Here is a 17,815-nt window from a genome sequence, read left to right on the forward strand (position 1 = left end):
TCCTTGGGGGTCCCATCCCAGGGGGTCCCACCCCATGGGGGGGGGGTCTGATCCCGGGGTTCCTACCCCATGGGGGGGTCTGATCCTTGGGGGACACATCCCAGGGGGTCCCACCCCATGGTGGGGGGTCTGATCCTTGAGGGTCCTATTCCAGGGGGTCCCACTTCATGGGGGGGGGGTCTGATCCCAGTGGTTCCCACCCCATGGGGGGGGGGGGTCTGATCCTTGAGGGTCCCATCCCAGGGGGTCCCACCCCATGGGGGGGTCTGATCATTGGGGGTCTCATCCCAGGGGGTCCCACCCCATGGGGGGGGTCTGATCCTTGGGGGACACATCCCAGGGCTTCCCACCCCATGGGGGGGTCTGATCCTTGGGGGACACATCCCAGGGGGTCCCACCCCATGGGGGGGGGGTCTGATCCTTGAGGGTCCTATTCCAGGGGGTCCCACTCCATGGGGGGGGTCTGATCCCAGGGGTTCCCACCCCATGGGGGGGTCTGATCCTTGGAGGTCCCATCCCGGGGGGGGGGAATCTCATCCCAAAGGATCCATCATGGGGGTCCGAAGTGGGGGGGGGGGGGGGGGGGGGTCTCATGTGTAGAGGTCCCAGGTAAGGGGGTCCCAGGAGGTGGGTGCCACCTTTGGGGTCCCCTGGGACAGCGCAGGGTGCAGGGCAGGGCCCGTGGTTTGTTTTTTTTTGGGGGGGGGGGCACTGCCCCCCCTCATCCCCCACGGCCCAGGGCCGGGCCAGGACAGGGTGGGCGGCTGGAGTGGGCGGAGCCGTCCCACGTGTGCGGGCACGGTTGCGCGTGGCGGGTGGGTGAGCGTGTGCGGGGGGGGGGGGGGGGGGGGATGATGGGGTGGGGGGTGGGCGGGGCGTGTGCCAGCGCGCGTGCTCCCGCCGCCCGCCGTGCACGCGCAGGTATGTCCCCGCCTCCCCGCTGCGCACGCGCGGGGCGCCGCCCCCCCCCCCCCCCCCCCCGCAGGTGCCCGGTTTGGAAGGAAGGAGGGAGGGGCGGGGGAGGGGAGGAGATGCGTGTGTGCGCGCGGCCCCTTTAAGGGGAGTGCCCGGAAGGGCGCGCGCCCGCCCCGCCCGGCCCCGCCCCCGCCCCGCAGCGCACCGGCCCCGGTGGGGCGCGGTCCGGCGGTGGCGGCTCCGGGAGCCGGTGCGGGACATGGCGCGGTGCCGCCGGCTGCTGCCGCCGCCTCTTCCTCCTCCTCCTTCTCCTCCTCCTCCTCCTTCTCCGCCACCGGGGTTGGTGGTGCTGCTGCTGCTGGGCACGGTGCTCGGTGGTGCCGCCGCCTTCAACCTGGACCGCGCCTTCCCGGTGCTGAAGGAGGGCGCGACCCCCGACGGCTTCTTCGGCTTCTCGGTAGCGCTGCACCGTCAGACCGAGCGGCGGGAGAGGTGTCTGTGAGTGCGGAGGGAGGGGAGGGGTCCCCGGGGGGGGAGGGAGCGGTTTCCTAAGGTTGGGGGAGCGGGGGAGGGTCCCCCGGGGGGGGGGGGGGGGGGGGTCCTACGGGCGGGGGCAAAGGTCCCCGGGTTGCTCTCGCCGCCGTGGGGCGGGGGGAGGAGCTGGCGGGGCTTTAGGTGCAGGGAGAGGGGCGTCCCGAGGGGTTTGGGTGCTTGGGGGGGGGGTCCCTCGTGGGAGAAAGCGGCCCCAGAGCCTTGGGTAAGGGGGATATATGCTGTAAAATAGCTCCTCGGGTGTTTAGCCCCTGCTCGTGGCTTTGCTCCGCACCCCTTTATTGGAGGGGGTCCCGTCCTGACCCTGGGGTTTCCCCCCCCCTTATTCCCTGGGTGCTGAGCATCCACTGTGCGCCCCCCCCCCCCCCCCGCCCCAGCACAGGACCCCGGTGATACTGGGGCAGCAGAGCAGGGACACGCCGTGACAGCACCAGTGGGCACGGAGGCTGGCGGCCACCCCCGGGAGGTGGGAGCCATCCCCACCGGCGGGGTCCCGGCTCGGCACCGTCAGCGCTGACCCTCACCCGGGGCGGTTGCGAAGCCCCTCGCGTCCCCCCTTCAACTTTGGCCGGCTGTTGGCGAGGCTCCGTCCCCATCCAGCAGCCCTGGGGAACCTGTTGAACTGTAATTCCTGCTGTCGAGCAAAACCCCAACAAAAGCCCTTTTCAGCCGGTGCATTCCCCGTGCAATCCCACCACTGTCGCTCGCCACGTCCCCTGCTGTTGTGTGTCCCCCCCCTCTGGCTCAGCCGGACCCCCCCCCATGGGCAGCATCCCCAGCTCCCATCCCTCCCAGAAGGTGCGAGTTGCGTGTGCGTGCTGGGGAGAAGGCGCCGGCGCAGGGGTTGGGTTGGGTTTTTTTTTTCCTCGCTTGGGGGCACAGGTTTTTGCTGCCTCACCCTCCCGTGCAACTCCTGGCTGTGGGATTGGGGGGGCCCATTCGGAGACCCGGAGGGCTCCCTCTTTTTTTGCTGTGCCCGTGGTTAAGGGACCGGTGGCAGCTGCTGGACGGAGGCATCTGCTGCTCCGCATTCCAGAGATGCATTTCGGCCGCTCGCCCGCCGTGGGATGTCTTGTTGTTGCTCCCGTCCAGGAGGGAGTGAAGCCGTTCCCCCGCGGAGCAGCTGCGGGGGTGCAGGACCCGGCCCAGCACCCCGGGGATCCCTCCTCCCCGTGGGGACACGCTGGCTCCCATCCATAGCTGGGTTTCCCCGGCTCCGGTGACATCGGAGCAGCTGGCAGGGGGACATCGAGGTCAGGTTCCTGGCTGGCACCGGGGCACATTGGCTCGTCCGTCTTCCCGAGATGTTGGCGCTGGCTGTTGCCCTGTCTCGGGGGGGGGGGGGGGGGGGGAGTTTGGGGGGGCTTTGGCACCGGCACGGGCTTGTGATCCCCCAGCGTGGGCCACGTGGCCCGTGCGTGTCTGAGCGTGATGCTGGCGAAGCGCGGAGGCTCTGCGGTCTGCGGGGGAAAGGCTTTGGAGTGTAAAAACCCCCCGGGGGAATTTGCACCCCCTTCCCCTGGGAGCCCCCCCCCCCCCCCCCCCAGCTGCCCATCCCCATTGCAGGGGACACAGGGGATCCTTGTGAGTGCGGAGGGGCCGTGGGATGCCAAGCACGTCCCTGCTTCCCCACGGAGCCTCGCATGCGGGCAACGGACCTGGATGGGCTGCGCAGGCAGCTCTGCCTGCGTGGCGTGGGCAGGAGGGGGGGGCCGGGGCGAGTGCAGGCAGCTCCTGCCTAACCAGGGCCTGGCTCGCCCGCTGCGGGCAGGTCCGGGGAGGCACTTGCTTCTCGTGGAAGCGGCAGGAGATAAATACCGGTGTCGGTATCCTGACGGCCAAGCCGCCCTCCTGCGAACCGGGGGAGCTGCCTGCCCCTCGCTCCTACCTCTCAGGGAGTGGGGGGGGGGAACGGTGCAGGCAGGAGCGGGGCAGAGGGCTGGAAGAGCCGCAGGGTTTGCCCCATCCATGAGGGTGTCCGGCATTCCAACCTGGGCTGTCAGAACCATTCTGGGTGGATGCGGTGAGGTGGGACCGGCACAGACATCGTCATCCCCCCCCCCCCACCGGCTCCCCCCATCCCAGGGCAGGCAGCCCTGCTCTTCCTCCCCATAGCTGAGCCACAAGCCGGGGTTGGGGGATACTGAGCCGGGCTGCAGCACCATGGGGGAAAACCCGCTCCTCTCCTTCGGTCCCGGCAGCGGATGGAAGTTTCCCCTGCCCTTTGCTTGGTGGGCAATCTCTCGCAGGTGCAGCCGTGCTGCAGCCGGGGTGGGGACAGGAAAGGGACGCTTCCTGCCACCATCGTCCTCGCTGGGGTGGAGTTGGGGGGGGGAGGAGGGTGTCCTGTGGTTTATTTTTTGGCGCCTCGATGCCGTGCGGCTGCCGGAGGTGTTGGGATGGCGGTGGGGTGGGAGGGATGCTCCGGAGCACAGCTGGCATTCCTGATCTCCCGGTGGGGTGGGGAGAGCCGCTTCCCAGCGGCGGGGGGGGGACCAGGCTGGCACGGCCGGTGTGATGCTGGAGTCCCCTGTCGTGTCGTCCCCCCCTCCTCCACCCCTGCGGTGTTTTTCATGTCCTGGAGCTGTGCCCATGCAAAGGTTTGTTTGCTCACTCCTCCCCAGGCCAGGTGAAGGCGAGGTGGAAGCAGCGGCGTTATCGGTCTCCACGAGATTAAGAAACTCCTTTGGCTGCCCGTGCCGGGTCCGGCCGCTCCCGTGGACTCAGACAGGGGACGTGATTCAGCTTGTGGTCGTGCCAGCAGGACCCGGCGGTGCCAGGGGAATCCGACCCATGTGGGTTTGGTGGTCCCTGAACGACATGGGGAAACTGAGGCACGGTGCTTCTGTGCCAGGGACCCTGTACGTGCAGCCAGGGGGGAGGCAGGAGGCAGCACCCACATCTGCAACCTTCTGTGTGCCTCAGTTTCCCTCCTGTGTGCATGGGGGAGCAGGGGCTCTGTCCGATGCTTGGGGGTCTTTCTGGTCCCAGCTGGCCAGCGGGGAGGAGGAGAGCATGGCCGGCAGCGGGGCCAGCTGAATTCCCAGCTTTCCCTCCCCCTCGCCTGATTTTTCTACCGATTGCCAGAGCTGGCCTGGCTACGCTCCCCCCGCCTTGGCCGGGGGCCGGCGAAAGCCGCCGGGGTCCTGTGGGGCTGCGGCTCTTTGGCAGGCGGAGGGGGGACGGATGTGCCGTGGTGGGGCCGGCGCCCGGGGGGTCACATCCATCCATCCTGTCCGTCCGTCCATCCCTCGCCGCTTCGAGGAGCCATGTCTCCCTCTCCCACCTCCTTTCTGGCGTGGGCATCGGCAGATTTGCCTGCTCAGGGCTCCCCGGGGGGAACTGATCATTGCAGGACGCCCCCCCCCCCCCATTGCAAACATAGTGGTGCTGGGGGGGTGTCGGGGTGCTGGTGGGTGGTTTGGGACTGGCCCAGAGCCTTGGGGAGGTGGGCTATGCCAGGGACACCCCTTGGTTGCCTGCCTTTGGGGGTTCGGGGGGGGGTGGTCTTGGGGGGCCCTGCAGCCCAATAGTGGAGCTGAGCTCTCAAACCTGGAGCCTTGGAGGCGGGGGGGGGTCCCTGTGCCCAGGGATGGGATGTGATGGAGCAGGATGGGGTGCTGTGCCGGAGCCCACTTTTCCGCTTGTCACCCCTCGAGCGTGTCAGGAGATGGATGAGGTGCTGCGCTCGCTGCCCAGCTGCTCCCCTGCCTGGCGCCCACCCCGGGGGGGGGGGCGGGGGGGTATGTGCTGCTGTTTGGGGGGAGCACGGCCCCCCCCCCCCCCCCATTGCAGACCCCTTCAGGGCTGAGCCCAGCCCACCCTGCACAGTCTCTGCTCCCCTTGCTGCGGTGTCCCCATCAGATCCCCCCTTCCCCATCCTCGCCAGACCTCTCCCACCCCCACGTTTCGGGGCCGATCAGTGCCGTGGTGCCAAGACCATCCCGCAGCCGCCTCTCCTGGCTCAGCCAGCACCCACAGGGGAGCCCCTGTCCCCCCCCCCCCATCCCCCCCCACTGCCCCGTTTTACCAGGGTGGATTAGGACGGGCCATGGCCTCTCGCATTCCTGCCTCCCTCCCTTCCCAGCCTCCCCCTCTTGCTGCTGGTTGACCATCCCTGCCTTTTTTCCGCTGTCCGAGCACGCAGCCTGGGCTGAACCCCATCTCCTCGTGTGTGTCCCCCCCCCCCTCCGACTCGGGTGGGACCAGTGCCACAGACTGGTCCTGGCGTCCCCGAGATGGGAGTCCCAGCATCCCGGCTTTTGGTTTTCCTGGGTCTCGAGGTCGCTGGGCTCTGCGTGGCACATTGGGGCATGCGTGGGTTGAGGGAGGGGCGGGGGGTGTCTGTGCATATCCCCCCCCCACTGCTCCAGTGAAGCTCGGAAGCCCCCAGCATCCCGCAACCTGCCCCCCCCCCACCCCGACCCCAGGAGCAGATCCCGCGGGTGGGCTGCCATGCTGGGAAGTCTTGGCTGGAGGCAGCGAGACGCCGAAGCTGCTTGGCTTGGGTCGGCTCCCACCGCCCCCCCCCCTCCACGGGGGGACCCCCGGAGCACAGCCGTGGGGAGCGCTGGTGGTTGGGAATGGCTTTGCTTGGAGCCAGGAGGACCACCCGGGGAGGCTGGGGGCAGGTCCTGGCCATGGCAGCCCCCTGACAAGGGGCCAAATGCGTGTCCCTGTCCCCCAGGAGCCACGCTGACGGTGGGGCAGCACCCGAGGGCTGTGGGTCCTGCAGGACCCCCCCCCCCCAGTGTCTGTCCCCCCCCCCAGCTTTTCCCTCCAGCCCTGAGTCACAGCACGGCTGCACTGAGTCACTTCCCCTTTAGGTAAGTGGGGATCATGGTGTCCCTTGTCCCCACCGTGTCTCTCAGGTGTATGGGGGGGGACGGACGACACACAACGGGTATTAGGGGGGCAGATTTCTTTGTGTCAGGTTGGAAAAAGTCAGGAGGAAACGACTTCGCCTTCACACCCGGAGCGTCCCGCTTTCCCGGGGGGGATGCAGGTGTCGCTGGCATCCCCAGCCCAGCATTCCCCAGCGGGGGGAGTGGACCCCCCCCCCCATTGCACCCCTTGGGGGGGGCTCCTCTATGGCTGAGTGATGCCATACCCCCCCACCTGCAGCATCTGGCTGACTCAGCCGGAGCGATGCCGCCGGCAGTGCCCGTCAGCGGCCAGGCGGGCATGGAGGGGGGGGGGGGGGGGCCCTGACGTGCCGGGACGGGGGCTGCCTGGGGCCCCACATTCCTCCTGCGCCTGGGCTTTGAGTCAGCCGCCCCGGCGCTGCCCGAACGCGCCCGCGCTCCCGGCCTCGCATCGCTCAGCTCTGCCTTCCCCAACGCTCCCTTCCCGATGGCAGTGGGATGGGGACAGCCAGATTTGGCCCCGTCCTTGCCGGTGGCCGGGCTGGCCAGGCTGAGAACTGGCCAGCTCATTACCCCAGTGCCCTGCGATAAGGTCTAGGGGCTGCGGCAGCTACCTGGGTGCCTTGTCCCCCGTGTCGTGTCCCCCCCCCCCCCCCCAGCAGCCTGCCTCCATCCTGCCTGCGAGTGGGGACGCGCTTCCTTTGCTGGCACCGTGCGGCCGTGCCTCCTCCGCGCCATTGTCCTCGCGATCCCGAAGGACTTCCCGGCGGAAAGGCTGGCCTTTCCGGACCCCCCCAGGCATGCCGGGTCCTCCTATCATCCCCCAGTCCCATGGCAGGGCTGCGGATCCTGTGCCCTTCTGTTACGTGGGATCCCCAGCCTCTTCCCTTGGCGGGGGGGGGGGGGGATTCAGGTGGGTGCTGGGGTCCCTTCAGCATCACCTTAAAGCCCCTGGGGGATGAGTGCACGTGGAGCTGGGCTGCGGGTGATGCATCTCCAGCCTGGGCACCCATCCAGGGATGCCAATGTCCTCCCCCCACCCCGCCGCTGCGTGGCATCACTGTGACTCAGCCGGGATGTCTGTGCCCCTCCAGGGGCCTGAGTCACCCCCCCCGGAAGGGTGCTGCCTCCCCCCGGGACCCCCAGCGCTGCCCAGAGGAGGGGGACGTAAGCCCAGACGCTTTCCGGGAAAAGGGATGCACGTGTGCCCCACCTGGAACTGGTCCCAACTCACCCTCCCCACTCCTGAGGGGTCTCCCCCCCCTCCCCGTTTTCTGGGACGTCCAGTTCTCACGGCATTCCACGGCACGGCGGCCGGAGGCGGCGAGCCTGTCTGCCGGACACGCCGCAGCTGTGCCGCGGAGGCCCCGGCGTCGCCGTCGGCTCAAAGGTTGGCCGGGAAGGACTGCGGCTGTTTACACAGGCTTGGGGGGGCCACGGTGCCGGCGGCGGCCGGTTCGTGCCGAACTGCTCCCCGCTTCGCTTTCCCCACCGGCGCGGCGTGCGACGTTTGCAGGCGTCAGCCTGATCCCCCTGTTCCTGCACCCACCGTGCACCGGGATGGGGGGGCTCGGTCGTGAGCCCAGGTTGGGATCGGGTCCTGCGAGGAGCGTGTCCGTCAGTCTGTCCCCCTACCCCGAGTGGCGGGGGGGGGGTGTCTGTCCCTTTGCTGTCTCGTGAGACCTTTCCGCGTGCTCGTGCACCCACGTGCTGGGAGCGAGAGGCTGGTTGCTGCCAGCCCCGCGCACGCCCGTCCAAGAGGAACCCCCGTTCCTGCTCTGGAGATGGGGCTGGGGGTCTGCCGCCCCCCGTTATTTGGGGGTGTCGAGGCGTGACGTCCTCCGGGGAAGCAGCTCCCGTCCCCTCCGAGCACCTCCTGGCCGCCATCGCACCCCACCACCCCGTCCCCGGGGCAGCCTGCCTGGCTTTGCACCCCCCAAAATGTGACGGAGGGCGTTGGGGTGGGTGGACCTGCCTCTCCCGCACCCACCCACCCACCCACCCCCTCTCTGCCCCCCAGGCTGCTGGTGGGAGCCCCCCGAGATGTGGAGCCGGCAAACGGCACGCGGACGGGCGCCGTCTACGCCTGCCCCCTCACCGCCTCCACGAGCGACTGCCAACGGCTCGACATCGAGTTGAAGAGTACGTGAGTGCCCCGGGGCACCCCAAAACGCCTCCCACCCACCCCACACACCCCCCCCCCCCCAGGCACTCTGGGGGTGCGGGGGATCCCCACTCTCACGCTGTCTCTTCCTCGCCCAGGTGAACCGGACAAAGCCATCATCGACGATATGTGGCTGGGGGTGACGGTGGCCAGCCAGCGGCAGCCGGCGGGGAGGGTGCTGGTGAGCGCACGCGCGCCCCGGTTCTTTGCACGCACGTGTGCCGTGGCACCGGGGAGCTGCTGGGGGTTTCACGTGGGTCTTGCACGCGTCCCCCCGCGCGGTGGCACCGGGCAGAGGCACCGCAGGGCTTCCCCTGTCCCCTGGGGCTGGGAGCTGTGGGGTGACGGGGTGTGCGGACCCCTCTCCTGGCAGGGTGTGCTGGTGTGGATGGACTGAAGCTCTCCGGAGCATCTCGGGTGGCAGGACAGCGTCGTACCCTATAGATCGTCGTAGGCGGGGTAACTCTGTGACGTATGGGCTGCGTTAAGGGCAGGGCGGCATCTGTATATACGACCTGACGCCAGGATGGGGGCAGAGGCAGCACAAAGGGGCAGGGGGTGGTGGCCCCTCATTTTTAGGGGTGCCACCAGACGCTGAAAGCAGATGCCGGGTTGTCCCGGCAGGCTTGCGCTCACCGTTACACCAAGGTGCTGTGGTCGGGCAGCGAGGACCAGCGGCGTATGGTGGGCAAGTGCTACGTGCGGGGCAACGACCTGCGCCTCAACATCAGCGACGAGTGGCAGACCTACCACAACGAGATGTGCAACTCCAACACGGACACCGACGAGACCGGCATGTGCCAAATGGGCACCAGCGCCGGCTTCACCGCCAACATCATCTATTTCGGGGCGCCCGGTGCCTATAACTGGCAAGGTACGTGTGCCTGGGGCGAGGGGGGGCAGGGGTGGGCAGCCCCCTTTCCCGGGGATGCCCGGTGCTTGTACGCCCACGGGGCATCCCCTCGTGCGTGGACATTGGAGCACGCTTGCGTGTGCTTATGTGCCCACACGCGCGTGGCGAGTGCACGCACACGCGCCGGAGCGCGCGCGTGCACGTATTTGCGTGCTCGTGCGTGCGGATGCGCCTGAGCGTGCCCGGCACGTATCGTGCGTGTGCTTATCTACACGCCCGTGCAAACCCTCCGCGCGTGGGTGAGCGTGTCCGTGCGCGCGCGGCCGGCCGCGTGTGCGCTCACGCGCATTGCGGGCGTGCAAGGGGAGCGGGTGCTGAGCTGGGGGTGTGGGGCTGCCCCCCCCACACTGCTGCGGGGTTAACCCCCCCACACACACCGTTGCAGGTACCGACTACATGCTGCAGCGGGAGATGTGGGACCTGCACGACTTCTCCTACCCCAACAAGAGGAACGGCAATACCTATATAGGTGGGGGGGGCAGCAGGGCAGGGGGCATCCCCCTTGGGGGGGGGGGGGTTTGGAGCAAGGAGGAGGTTTGGGGGATGTGGATTTAGGGGGAACCTTGGGGGTGGATTTTAAAGGGGTGTGGGGTTTAGGGAGGCTTGGAGACCCCCCCCATTCCCCAGGGATGGTGGGAGCAGGGGCGTAGTGCTGACACCGTGGCGTTCTGGGGTGGGGGGGGACACGGGGTCTGGAGATGTCAGACCGTGCTGGCCCCCATCTCACCGTGGCGGGGGGTGGGTGTTTGATGGCAGGGTACACGGCGGAGGTGGGCAGCGCGGTGTTGCAGCAGGACGCGGTGACGGTGGTGACGGGTGCCCCCCGGTACAAGCACATGGGTGCCGTGTACCTGCTGAGCCGAAGCCCCCAGCAGACGCTGCAGAGGAGCCTCCTCCTCCCCGGGCACCAGGTCGGCTCCTACTTCGGCAGCGCCGTGGCCCTGGCAGACCTCAACAACGACGGGTGAGGGTGGGGGGCCGTGACCCCCCCCAGCTCCCGGGGGTTTGGGGTCTCCCCTGGGACATCCTGCAGCTCAAGCGGGGTCTCTGTGGGTCATAGCATGGAGGGGGGGGGGCACAGCTCTAGGGGTGGGGAGGTTTTTTGGGGGGGAGTCATCTTTTTAGGGGGGGGTCTGGTGTGTCGGGGTGGGGTTGTGTCGCAGCCCCCAGCCTTGACCGGCCCCTCGGCCCCGCAGGTGGCAAGATCTGGTGGTGGGAGCCCCGTACTACTTCCAGCGGAAGCAGGAGGTGGGGGGGGCAGTGTATGTCTACATGAACGAGGTGGGGGGCTTCCAGTCCCACCCCAGCCTGGTCCTCACCGGCCCCAGCTACTCCGCCTTTGGCTTCGCTGTGGCCAGCATCGGGGACATCAACCAGGATGGCTTTCAGGGTGAGGGGCTGGGGACCCTTGTTGGGGGGGGGGGGGTGTCTTTGGGTTGGGGGTGTCTTCAGGTAAGAAGGGATCTCACTTGAGAGGGGGGGGTGTGTCTCTGGAGAGGTTTGGGGTGAAGAGAAGGAGATGGGGTGCATCTCGGGAGGGGGGTGCATTCAAGGATGAGAGGGGCTGGGTGAGAGTTGGGTGGGGGGGGGGATTGAAGAGGGGTTGAGGAGGTGTGGAAGTATACTACGGGGCAGCCCCATCCCTGCGGGGCTGATCCTGCTCTTCTCCCCACAGATATCGCTGTGGGGGCTCCTTTCGAGGGGCCCGGCAAGGTCTACATCTACCACAGCAGCGCAGAAGGGCTGCTGGACAAACCCCGGCAGGTAATGACCCCCGTGGGGAGCCCCTCACCGGGGCAGCGGGGCTCCGCATCCCCTCCGAGCGCTCCGTGCTCTGGGGTGGGATGCAGCAGGTAGATCCCCGGATCCACGGGGCTGCTGAGCAATGGGTGACATCCCACCCCCCCCCGCCCCTGCCCAAATCCAGGTGATCAGTGGGTCGGATCTGGGCCCCGCCAGCATGGAGACCTTCGGGTATTCGCTGAGCGGGGGGCTGGACGTGGACGGGAACTCCTACCCCGATCTCTTGGTGGGCAGCTTGGCGGAGAGGATCGTCCTGCTCAGGTAAGGGAGCTGGCACCGGTGGGCATCCTGCAGCCCTCTGCCTTCCCTGCCATCTCCCAGGGACGGCTCCTGCCTCTGCCAGCACCCCGGGGCAGCGAGGTGGGCACAGAACGGTGGGCACGGAGCGATGTGCCCAGCTCTGGGAATCGGCACTAGGCGAGGAGAGGCTGTGCCGCTGCGGGTTGGCGGGGGGGGGACACACCTCAGCTGACCCCCGTCTCTGCCCAGAGCTCGACCCGTGATCAACATCCTGAACAAAACCTTCACGGTGACCCCCAGCAAGGTGGACCCTGCCCGGTGCACGCCTGACTCCTGGTGAGCCCCCCCCCCGCGGCACGGCCGGTCCCGCTCGTGGTACTGCGGTGCTGGCGGCTCCGCTCACAGCCCCCTTTTCCCCCCCCCTTCCAGTATCACGGTGACCGTCTGCTTCTCCTACAACCAGAGTGCTGGAGACCCCAAGTACAAGGAGAAAATCAGTGAGTGCCCGGGGGTGCAGGCGTGGGAATGTGTTGGGGGGGGGGGGGGGAGGGATGTTCACTAGCACTTGTGCAAGGGTGCGTGCGTCCACAGGGACACGTGTGTGTGTGAGCACGCGTTTAAGGGAAGACGCGCGCGTGTTGGCGTGTGGGGATGCACCCACGTGGGTGTGCAGGGGATACGTGTGCACGCAGGGGGTTGCGTTGGAGGCACGCGTGCGTGCAACGCCACGGCACTCTGCTCTCCCCGCAGCCCTGGAGTACACCCTGGAGGCTGACAAGGACCGGCACCCCCCCAGGGTCAGGTTTTTGGGCACCCACTCTGCCACTTACCGCGGCGTCTTCCCCATGCCCGAAACCCGCTGTGAATCCAAGGAGCTCCTGCTGCTGGTGAGCGTGGGCGAGCGCACGTGTGTCTGCGCACACGTGAGCGCACACGCGTGTGCGTGCACCGCGGGTTGCTCTACACGTGGCACTGGAGCTGGGGGACCGGCTCCTGGGAAACGGGGAGAGGGATGGCGGAGTGTGGAGGGTCTTGGGAACAGCGGGAAAAGAGGTGGAAATCCATCCGTCCATCCCTCCTGTGATGAGTTTGTTGGGTCTCGTGAGCAGGAGCTGGTACCCCAGCTGTGGCCGGGGGCTGCCTGGCTGGAGCTGGAGGGGGGGGGCCAGGGAGGGAGCCGAGGCTTTGCCGTGATTTCTGCCACCCCGCAGGACAACATCCGAGACAAGCTGCACCCCATCGTGCTCTCCATGAACTACTCGCTGGTGGAGAAGCCCAGGACCTTCCAGCTGGGCCCCCACTCCCTCGACGCTTTCCCCGTCCTCAACCAGGACCAGTCCCACGAGAATGAGACCAAGGTGCCGGGGGGGGGTGATGGAGATGCTGGGCTGCAAGCGCCCCAGCGAGCCTGGCCTGGGGGGTGGAAGAAGGCTCATGGGGACGTCCCTGTCCCTCCAGATCGAGTTCCAGAAGGAATGCGGCTCCGATAACAAGTGCTACAGCAACCTCCAGCTCCAGAGCAGCTTTGTCACTGACCAGAACCAGCCCCTGCCCAGGTGACGGCGGGTCCCCCCGGGTCCCCATCCATCTCTACCACCCGCTGTGCCATCCCCTGGGCCACACGTCACCCCTCAGCCCGCCCTGGGCTGTGCTGGGAGAAGTAGGGAGGGGGGGGGGGGGGGTCTCCATCCCGCTGGGGTGGGCCACCCGTGTGCTGAGCCGGGGACGGTCTCTGCACAGGTTGAACGGTACCCAGGTGTTGCAGTACAGCCGGGACGTGCGGAAGCTCTACCTGAGCATCAACATCACCAACGTGCCCACCACCTCCTCCAACGGCGAGGACGCCCACGAGGCGCTCCTCAACGTCACCGTGCCGGCCAGCCTGCTGCCCTCCTCCGTCCGCCCGGTAGGCAGTGGCATCCCCCTCCCCGGCTGAAGAAGGCACGAGGACCGGGGTGGGCTTTGCCGGGATGTTCCTTATCCTCCTCCCCTCCCCAGAGCGGAGCGTGTACCATTGCAGAGACGGTGCTGTGCGAGCTGGGCAACCCTTTTAAGAGGAACCAGAGGGTGAGTGCTCTCCGCCAGCCACCCTCCAGCCCTTTTTGGGGGCTTGGCGGGCAGGCGGGGGTCCGGCTGAGCTGCTCCACGGTCCCTCTGTGCTGCAGGCAGAGCTGATCATCACCTTCGAGGCCATTGGGATCATGCTGGACACACGGGAGGTCTTGGTGTGGCTGGACCTGTCCACGTGAGTGTCCCTGGGTGGGTGGAAATGGGCTGGGAAGAGGGTGCCTGGAGCGATGTCGGCTCCTCTTTCGCTTGGTGGAAAGGCGGTGGTGGATCGGGATCGTATCTGGTGGCGTTGCTGGTCTGGGAAGGACTGGAAAGCCGGCAGGGCTCCTGGGATGGGCAGGACAGGGACCCCATGGCTCCTGCTGGGAGGGTGGGGGCTGCCCCACACTGTCTGGGAGCTATTCGGTGGTGGGAGATGCTGACCCCAGTGCCTTGGCAGGCAAAGCACCCAGGAGGACCTGCAGCCCGTGCTGGCCAAGTTGCTGGTGGACTACAGCATCCAGTCCTCGCTGACCATGTGAGTGCAGCAAGGCTGTGCCCCCCCCATCCCTCTGCATCCCCTCCATCCACCCCACCTAAATTTGGCTGCGTCGGGAGCGGGCACGGCCCCGTTGTGTCCCAGGAACGGGGCAGAGGGATGCCCCAGAGATGCTCCCTGCCCGTTCTGCCCCGCTCACCATGCATGTGTCCCCCCCCCCGCCATCCTGTCCCGTCCCCAGAGCCTCCTCCCATGCCCAGTCACACTTCAGCGGGACGGTGGTGGGCGAGTCGGCCATGCGGAGAGAGCAGGACCTGGGCAGCCCCCTCGCCTTTGATTTCCAGGTGAGCTGGGGGGCGGCCAGTGTCTGTGGCGGGGAGGGGGGGGGGTGGTCAGGAGTTGCCGGTCTCCATCTCCCCCTCTGCTTCGCAGGTGACCACCAAGGGCGAGTCGCTGGGCACCCTGGGCACCATCCTGCTGGGCTTCGAGTGGCCCTACGAGATCCCCAACGGCAAATGGCTCCTCTATCCCACCGAGATCCTCGTCAACAGCAACGAGACCTGCCAGCCCCCCGGGGGGGTCATTAACCCCCTCAACCTCACCGTGAGTGACCTTGTCCCCGCTCCTTTGCGGGGATGTGTCCCTGCCCCACTACGTGGGTACTTCCAGCCCCGTCAGCCCCGGGTGGACAAAGCTGCCTGGGCTCTGATGGGGCTCGTGTGTGTGTGTGTGTCCCCCCCCCAGCTGCTGGAGGACCAGGTTCCATCCCGGCAGAGACGGGAGCTGGAGGCCCCCGAGCCGGCAGAGCCCCCCGTCACCCTGGCCACTGCCAAGAAAGCTAAGTCGGAGGTGGTGCTGGTGAGTGGGGGCTTCAGGGGGTGGGAGGGGGTCCAGCAGCACGTGCCCCCCACGGGGACGGCCGTGTACGCTGCTTTTTGGCACCAGCGCGCTGCGTTGGGGATTCTGGTTCCCCCCCTGACCTCCCCCCCCTCCTTTATGTCCCAGAGCTGCTCCAAGGGCACCGCTCGCTGCATCTGGTTCGAGTGCCCCCTCCTTCACACCCAGCACCCCACCACCTTCAGCATCCGTGCCCGCGTGTGGAACAGTACCTTCATCGAGGTCAGCATGCGGCCCCGCGGCGCAGCCTGGGGATGGGGGGGAGCACTGGGGGGGGGGTCAAGGCTGGGCTGCTCCCTTGGGGATGGTGCTGAAACAGGGCACTGAGTTTGCCAGGTCTCAGCTCAGAAGCTAGCACCCGTCCCTTACCCCTTCTGTCATTCATGTCCCCCCCTTTCCATCATCCGTGCCCCCCCAGGAGTACAGCGATTTTGACCGGGTGAAGGTGGACGGCACGGCGACGCTTTTCCTCCGGACCCACATCCCCACCATCAACATGAAGAACCACACGGTGCGGGTGAGTGATGCTGGAGCCTCGTACTGGGACATGCTGGGAGGGACTGGGGCCACTGGGAGCTCTTCCCCTGACGAGGCTTTTGTCGGCCCTTCCAGTTCTCCGTGGACGTGGACTCGGAGCTGACGGAGGAGCAGCCGGCCGAGATCGCGCTGTGGCTGGTGCTGGTGGCGGTGGCGGCCGGGTTGCTGCTACTGGGGCTGATCATCCTCCTGCTCTGGAAGGTGAGGGGGTGCCCGGATTCCCCCTCCTGGGGAGGGGGTGCAGGAGCCGTGCCGCTGAGACCTGATGGGCTCGTGTCACTGGTGGCTGCCATCCTCCCCGCCTGGCTGCGGGACGCTCGGGAGCGGTGGGTGGAAGATGCCCGGCTGCTGAGCGATGAGGAAGAGGAGCAGCAGAGAGAATCCCGGTGCAAAACATTTTGGGTGCCGCAAAAAAACCCACCCAAAACAGGGCTGGATGATGGCACCTCCTCAGCCTGTGGCTCCCACCTCCCCCTGCGCTGCGGGGACTTAAGGGGGGGGGGGTTCTCCGGCCCCCTGGGGACCCCCCCAGCTCCCTGGGGACCCCATTCTCTGGCCAGGAGGGGTTACGTGGCTCTGCAGGTCCACCCACCCCGCAGCATCGCCAGGGGCGAGCATCAGAGTGAGGGTGCAATGGGGGCAGCTCGCTGCCCCGCTCCCCCCACCCCACGGGGGTGGCCAGGAGCCCCCCCGGCCCCTCTCCTGTTCCCCCCCCTGACCCCTGTCGCCTCCTTCCTCGCAGTGCGGTTTCTTCCGACGGGCCAACACGCGGGCCATGTACGAAGCCAAGGGGCAGAAGGCGGAGATGAGAATCCAGCCGTCGGAAACCAAGCGGCTGACGGATGACTACTAGTGGGGGGGCCAGCCCTGCTGCCCCCCCTCCGGGCGCCCGCGCCACCCGCTTGGTAATGCCCCGTGGGGGCCGGCTACAGCGGCATCCTCCTCCTCTTCAGCCTCCTCTCCTCTTCCTCACTGCCTCATTTCTCCTGCCAGGTTCTATAGGTCCCTATAGGGTACAGTGGGCTCCGTGGGGTCTCTCCGAGCGGCTCCAGGACTGCTGCTCCCTTTGCCTCTTCTCTCTGCCGGCTCTGGGGTCTCTCCGGCCCCACGCTGACCCTCTCCGGCCCCACGCTGACCCTCTCCCCTCCCTCTCCCCTCCCAGTGCGACTTCTTCCAGCGGACCCGCTACTACCGGATCATGCCCAAGTACCACGCGGTGAGGATCCGGCAGGAGCAGCGCTACCAGTCCGGCGGCCTCCTGCCTCGCCGGCGCAAGAAACACTGGGTGACCAAATGGCAGGAGCCGGAGAAGTACTACTGACCCCCCCCCCCGATCCCCCCCCCCCGGCCTCCCCCGTGCGAGGGGAGCACGAGGGCCGGTGTTTGACTTTGCACAAGTGCATCTCTCCTTGCCCCCAATCCCTCTTGGCCGTGGCCGCATCCCGGCGCTGGCTTCTGTACGCTCCTGTCCGCTTCACCGGGCTCGCCGGTGTGCAGCCCGGCTCTTGCACGCTTGTGCCTTGCACGCTCATGGGGATGAGCCCCAAATGTGCCCCCCCCCCCGTTCCCCGATGTGACCGCTGCTGGTCTCACCGAGTGCCTTCCCCCCCCATGCAGACACTCCTCCGGCCGTGTCCCACACACGTCCTTGCACACCGGGACACGTCCTGGCACTCCAGGACACACTCGCCACCCCCCCAACCCCCCCATGTGTCCCCCTTCCCTGGGTGCGGGGCTCCCCCCTGCTTTCACCAAGGCTACATGCGGTGGTGGGGACGGGGGCGGTGGGACCTTGTTTCTTCCTCCCCTTCCTCCTCCTCCTCCTTCTCTCCAAAGCAGTGCAGGGGCCTGATCCTGCATGTTCATACCCCCCCCCCCAGTCCACATAGGCTGCAGCTTTGGCTTGGGGAGGGGGTGCAGAGCATGAGGCCGTGTTCCCCCCACCCCGCAGCCTTATCCCCCGCTGGGGGTCTGTCCCACCCCACGGACGCTGCCCCGGGCGTTAAGTTATTCCGTGTCTCTCGTCGGTGTTTTAGTGTTGAGCCCTGGAGCGTGGTCGGTACTGGGGGCTGGGGGGGGGGTCCCTGCACCCCCTGGCCCCCACTCGCCCCCTCCCCTGCGGCCGGGGCCCAATAAAGCCTCGCTCCGGGATTTGTAACCTCTTATCTCCTCTGTGTCATGGCTGGCAGCATGATGGGGGGGGTGGGCTGGTGGGGAAAGGAGTTGGGTTTTTTTTTTGGCGGGGGGTGGGAATACCCTGGGCAGAAAGGGGGGGGGGGGGGCAATGAAGCACCCCAGGCAGGGGTATTGGGGAGGAAATATCCCAGGTGGGCAGGGATATTGGGGGGTAATACCCCAGGAGAGCAGGGGCATGGGGGGGT

At 67.7% G+C, this 17,815-nt stretch overlaps 1 protein-coding gene across 2 annotated transcripts; it reads left to right on the top strand.

Annotated features, from left to right (window-relative positions):
• Positions 1-1,059: 1,059 nt before the first annotated feature.
• Positions 1,060-17,592, top strand: ITGA3 (integrin subunit alpha 3). 2 transcript variants are annotated; one of them, XR_003924508.2, is made up of 26 exons: positions 1,060-1,413; positions 8,353-8,474; positions 8,595-8,677; positions 9,121-9,370; positions 9,795-9,878; positions 10,166-10,373; positions 10,606-10,799; positions 11,085-11,173; positions 11,337-11,473; positions 11,702-11,788; positions 11,882-11,949; positions 12,203-12,339; positions 12,664-12,810; positions 12,911-13,008; positions 13,193-13,358; positions 13,451-13,519; positions 13,618-13,697; positions 13,962-14,039; positions 14,242-14,344; positions 14,433-14,603; positions 14,745-14,858; positions 15,006-15,119; positions 15,316-15,414; positions 15,510-15,635; positions 16,177-16,339; positions 16,597-17,592. XR_003924508.2 is itself a non-coding variant. In XM_030021446.2 (25 exons), the coding sequence occupies exons 1-25, from the start codon at positions 1,175-1,177 to the stop codon at positions 16,753-16,755; spliced, it is 3,222 nt and encodes a 1,073-aa protein (XP_029877306.1). In that variant the 5' UTR covers positions 1,060-1,174; the 3' UTR covers positions 16,756-17,592. The 2 variants fall into 2 exon arrangements, 1 of the variants encoding a protein (XP_029877306.1); XM_030021446.2 differs by lacking the exon at positions 16,177-16,339.
• Positions 17,593-17,815: the final 223 nt, after the last annotated feature.

The sequence above is a fragment of the Aquila chrysaetos genome, chromosome 8 (assembly GCF_900496995.4).
Source record: "Aquila chrysaetos chrysaetos chromosome 8, bAquChr1.4, whole genome shotgun sequence".
NCBI lineage: Eukaryota > Metazoa > Chordata > Aves > Accipitriformes > Accipitridae > Aquila > Aquila chrysaetos.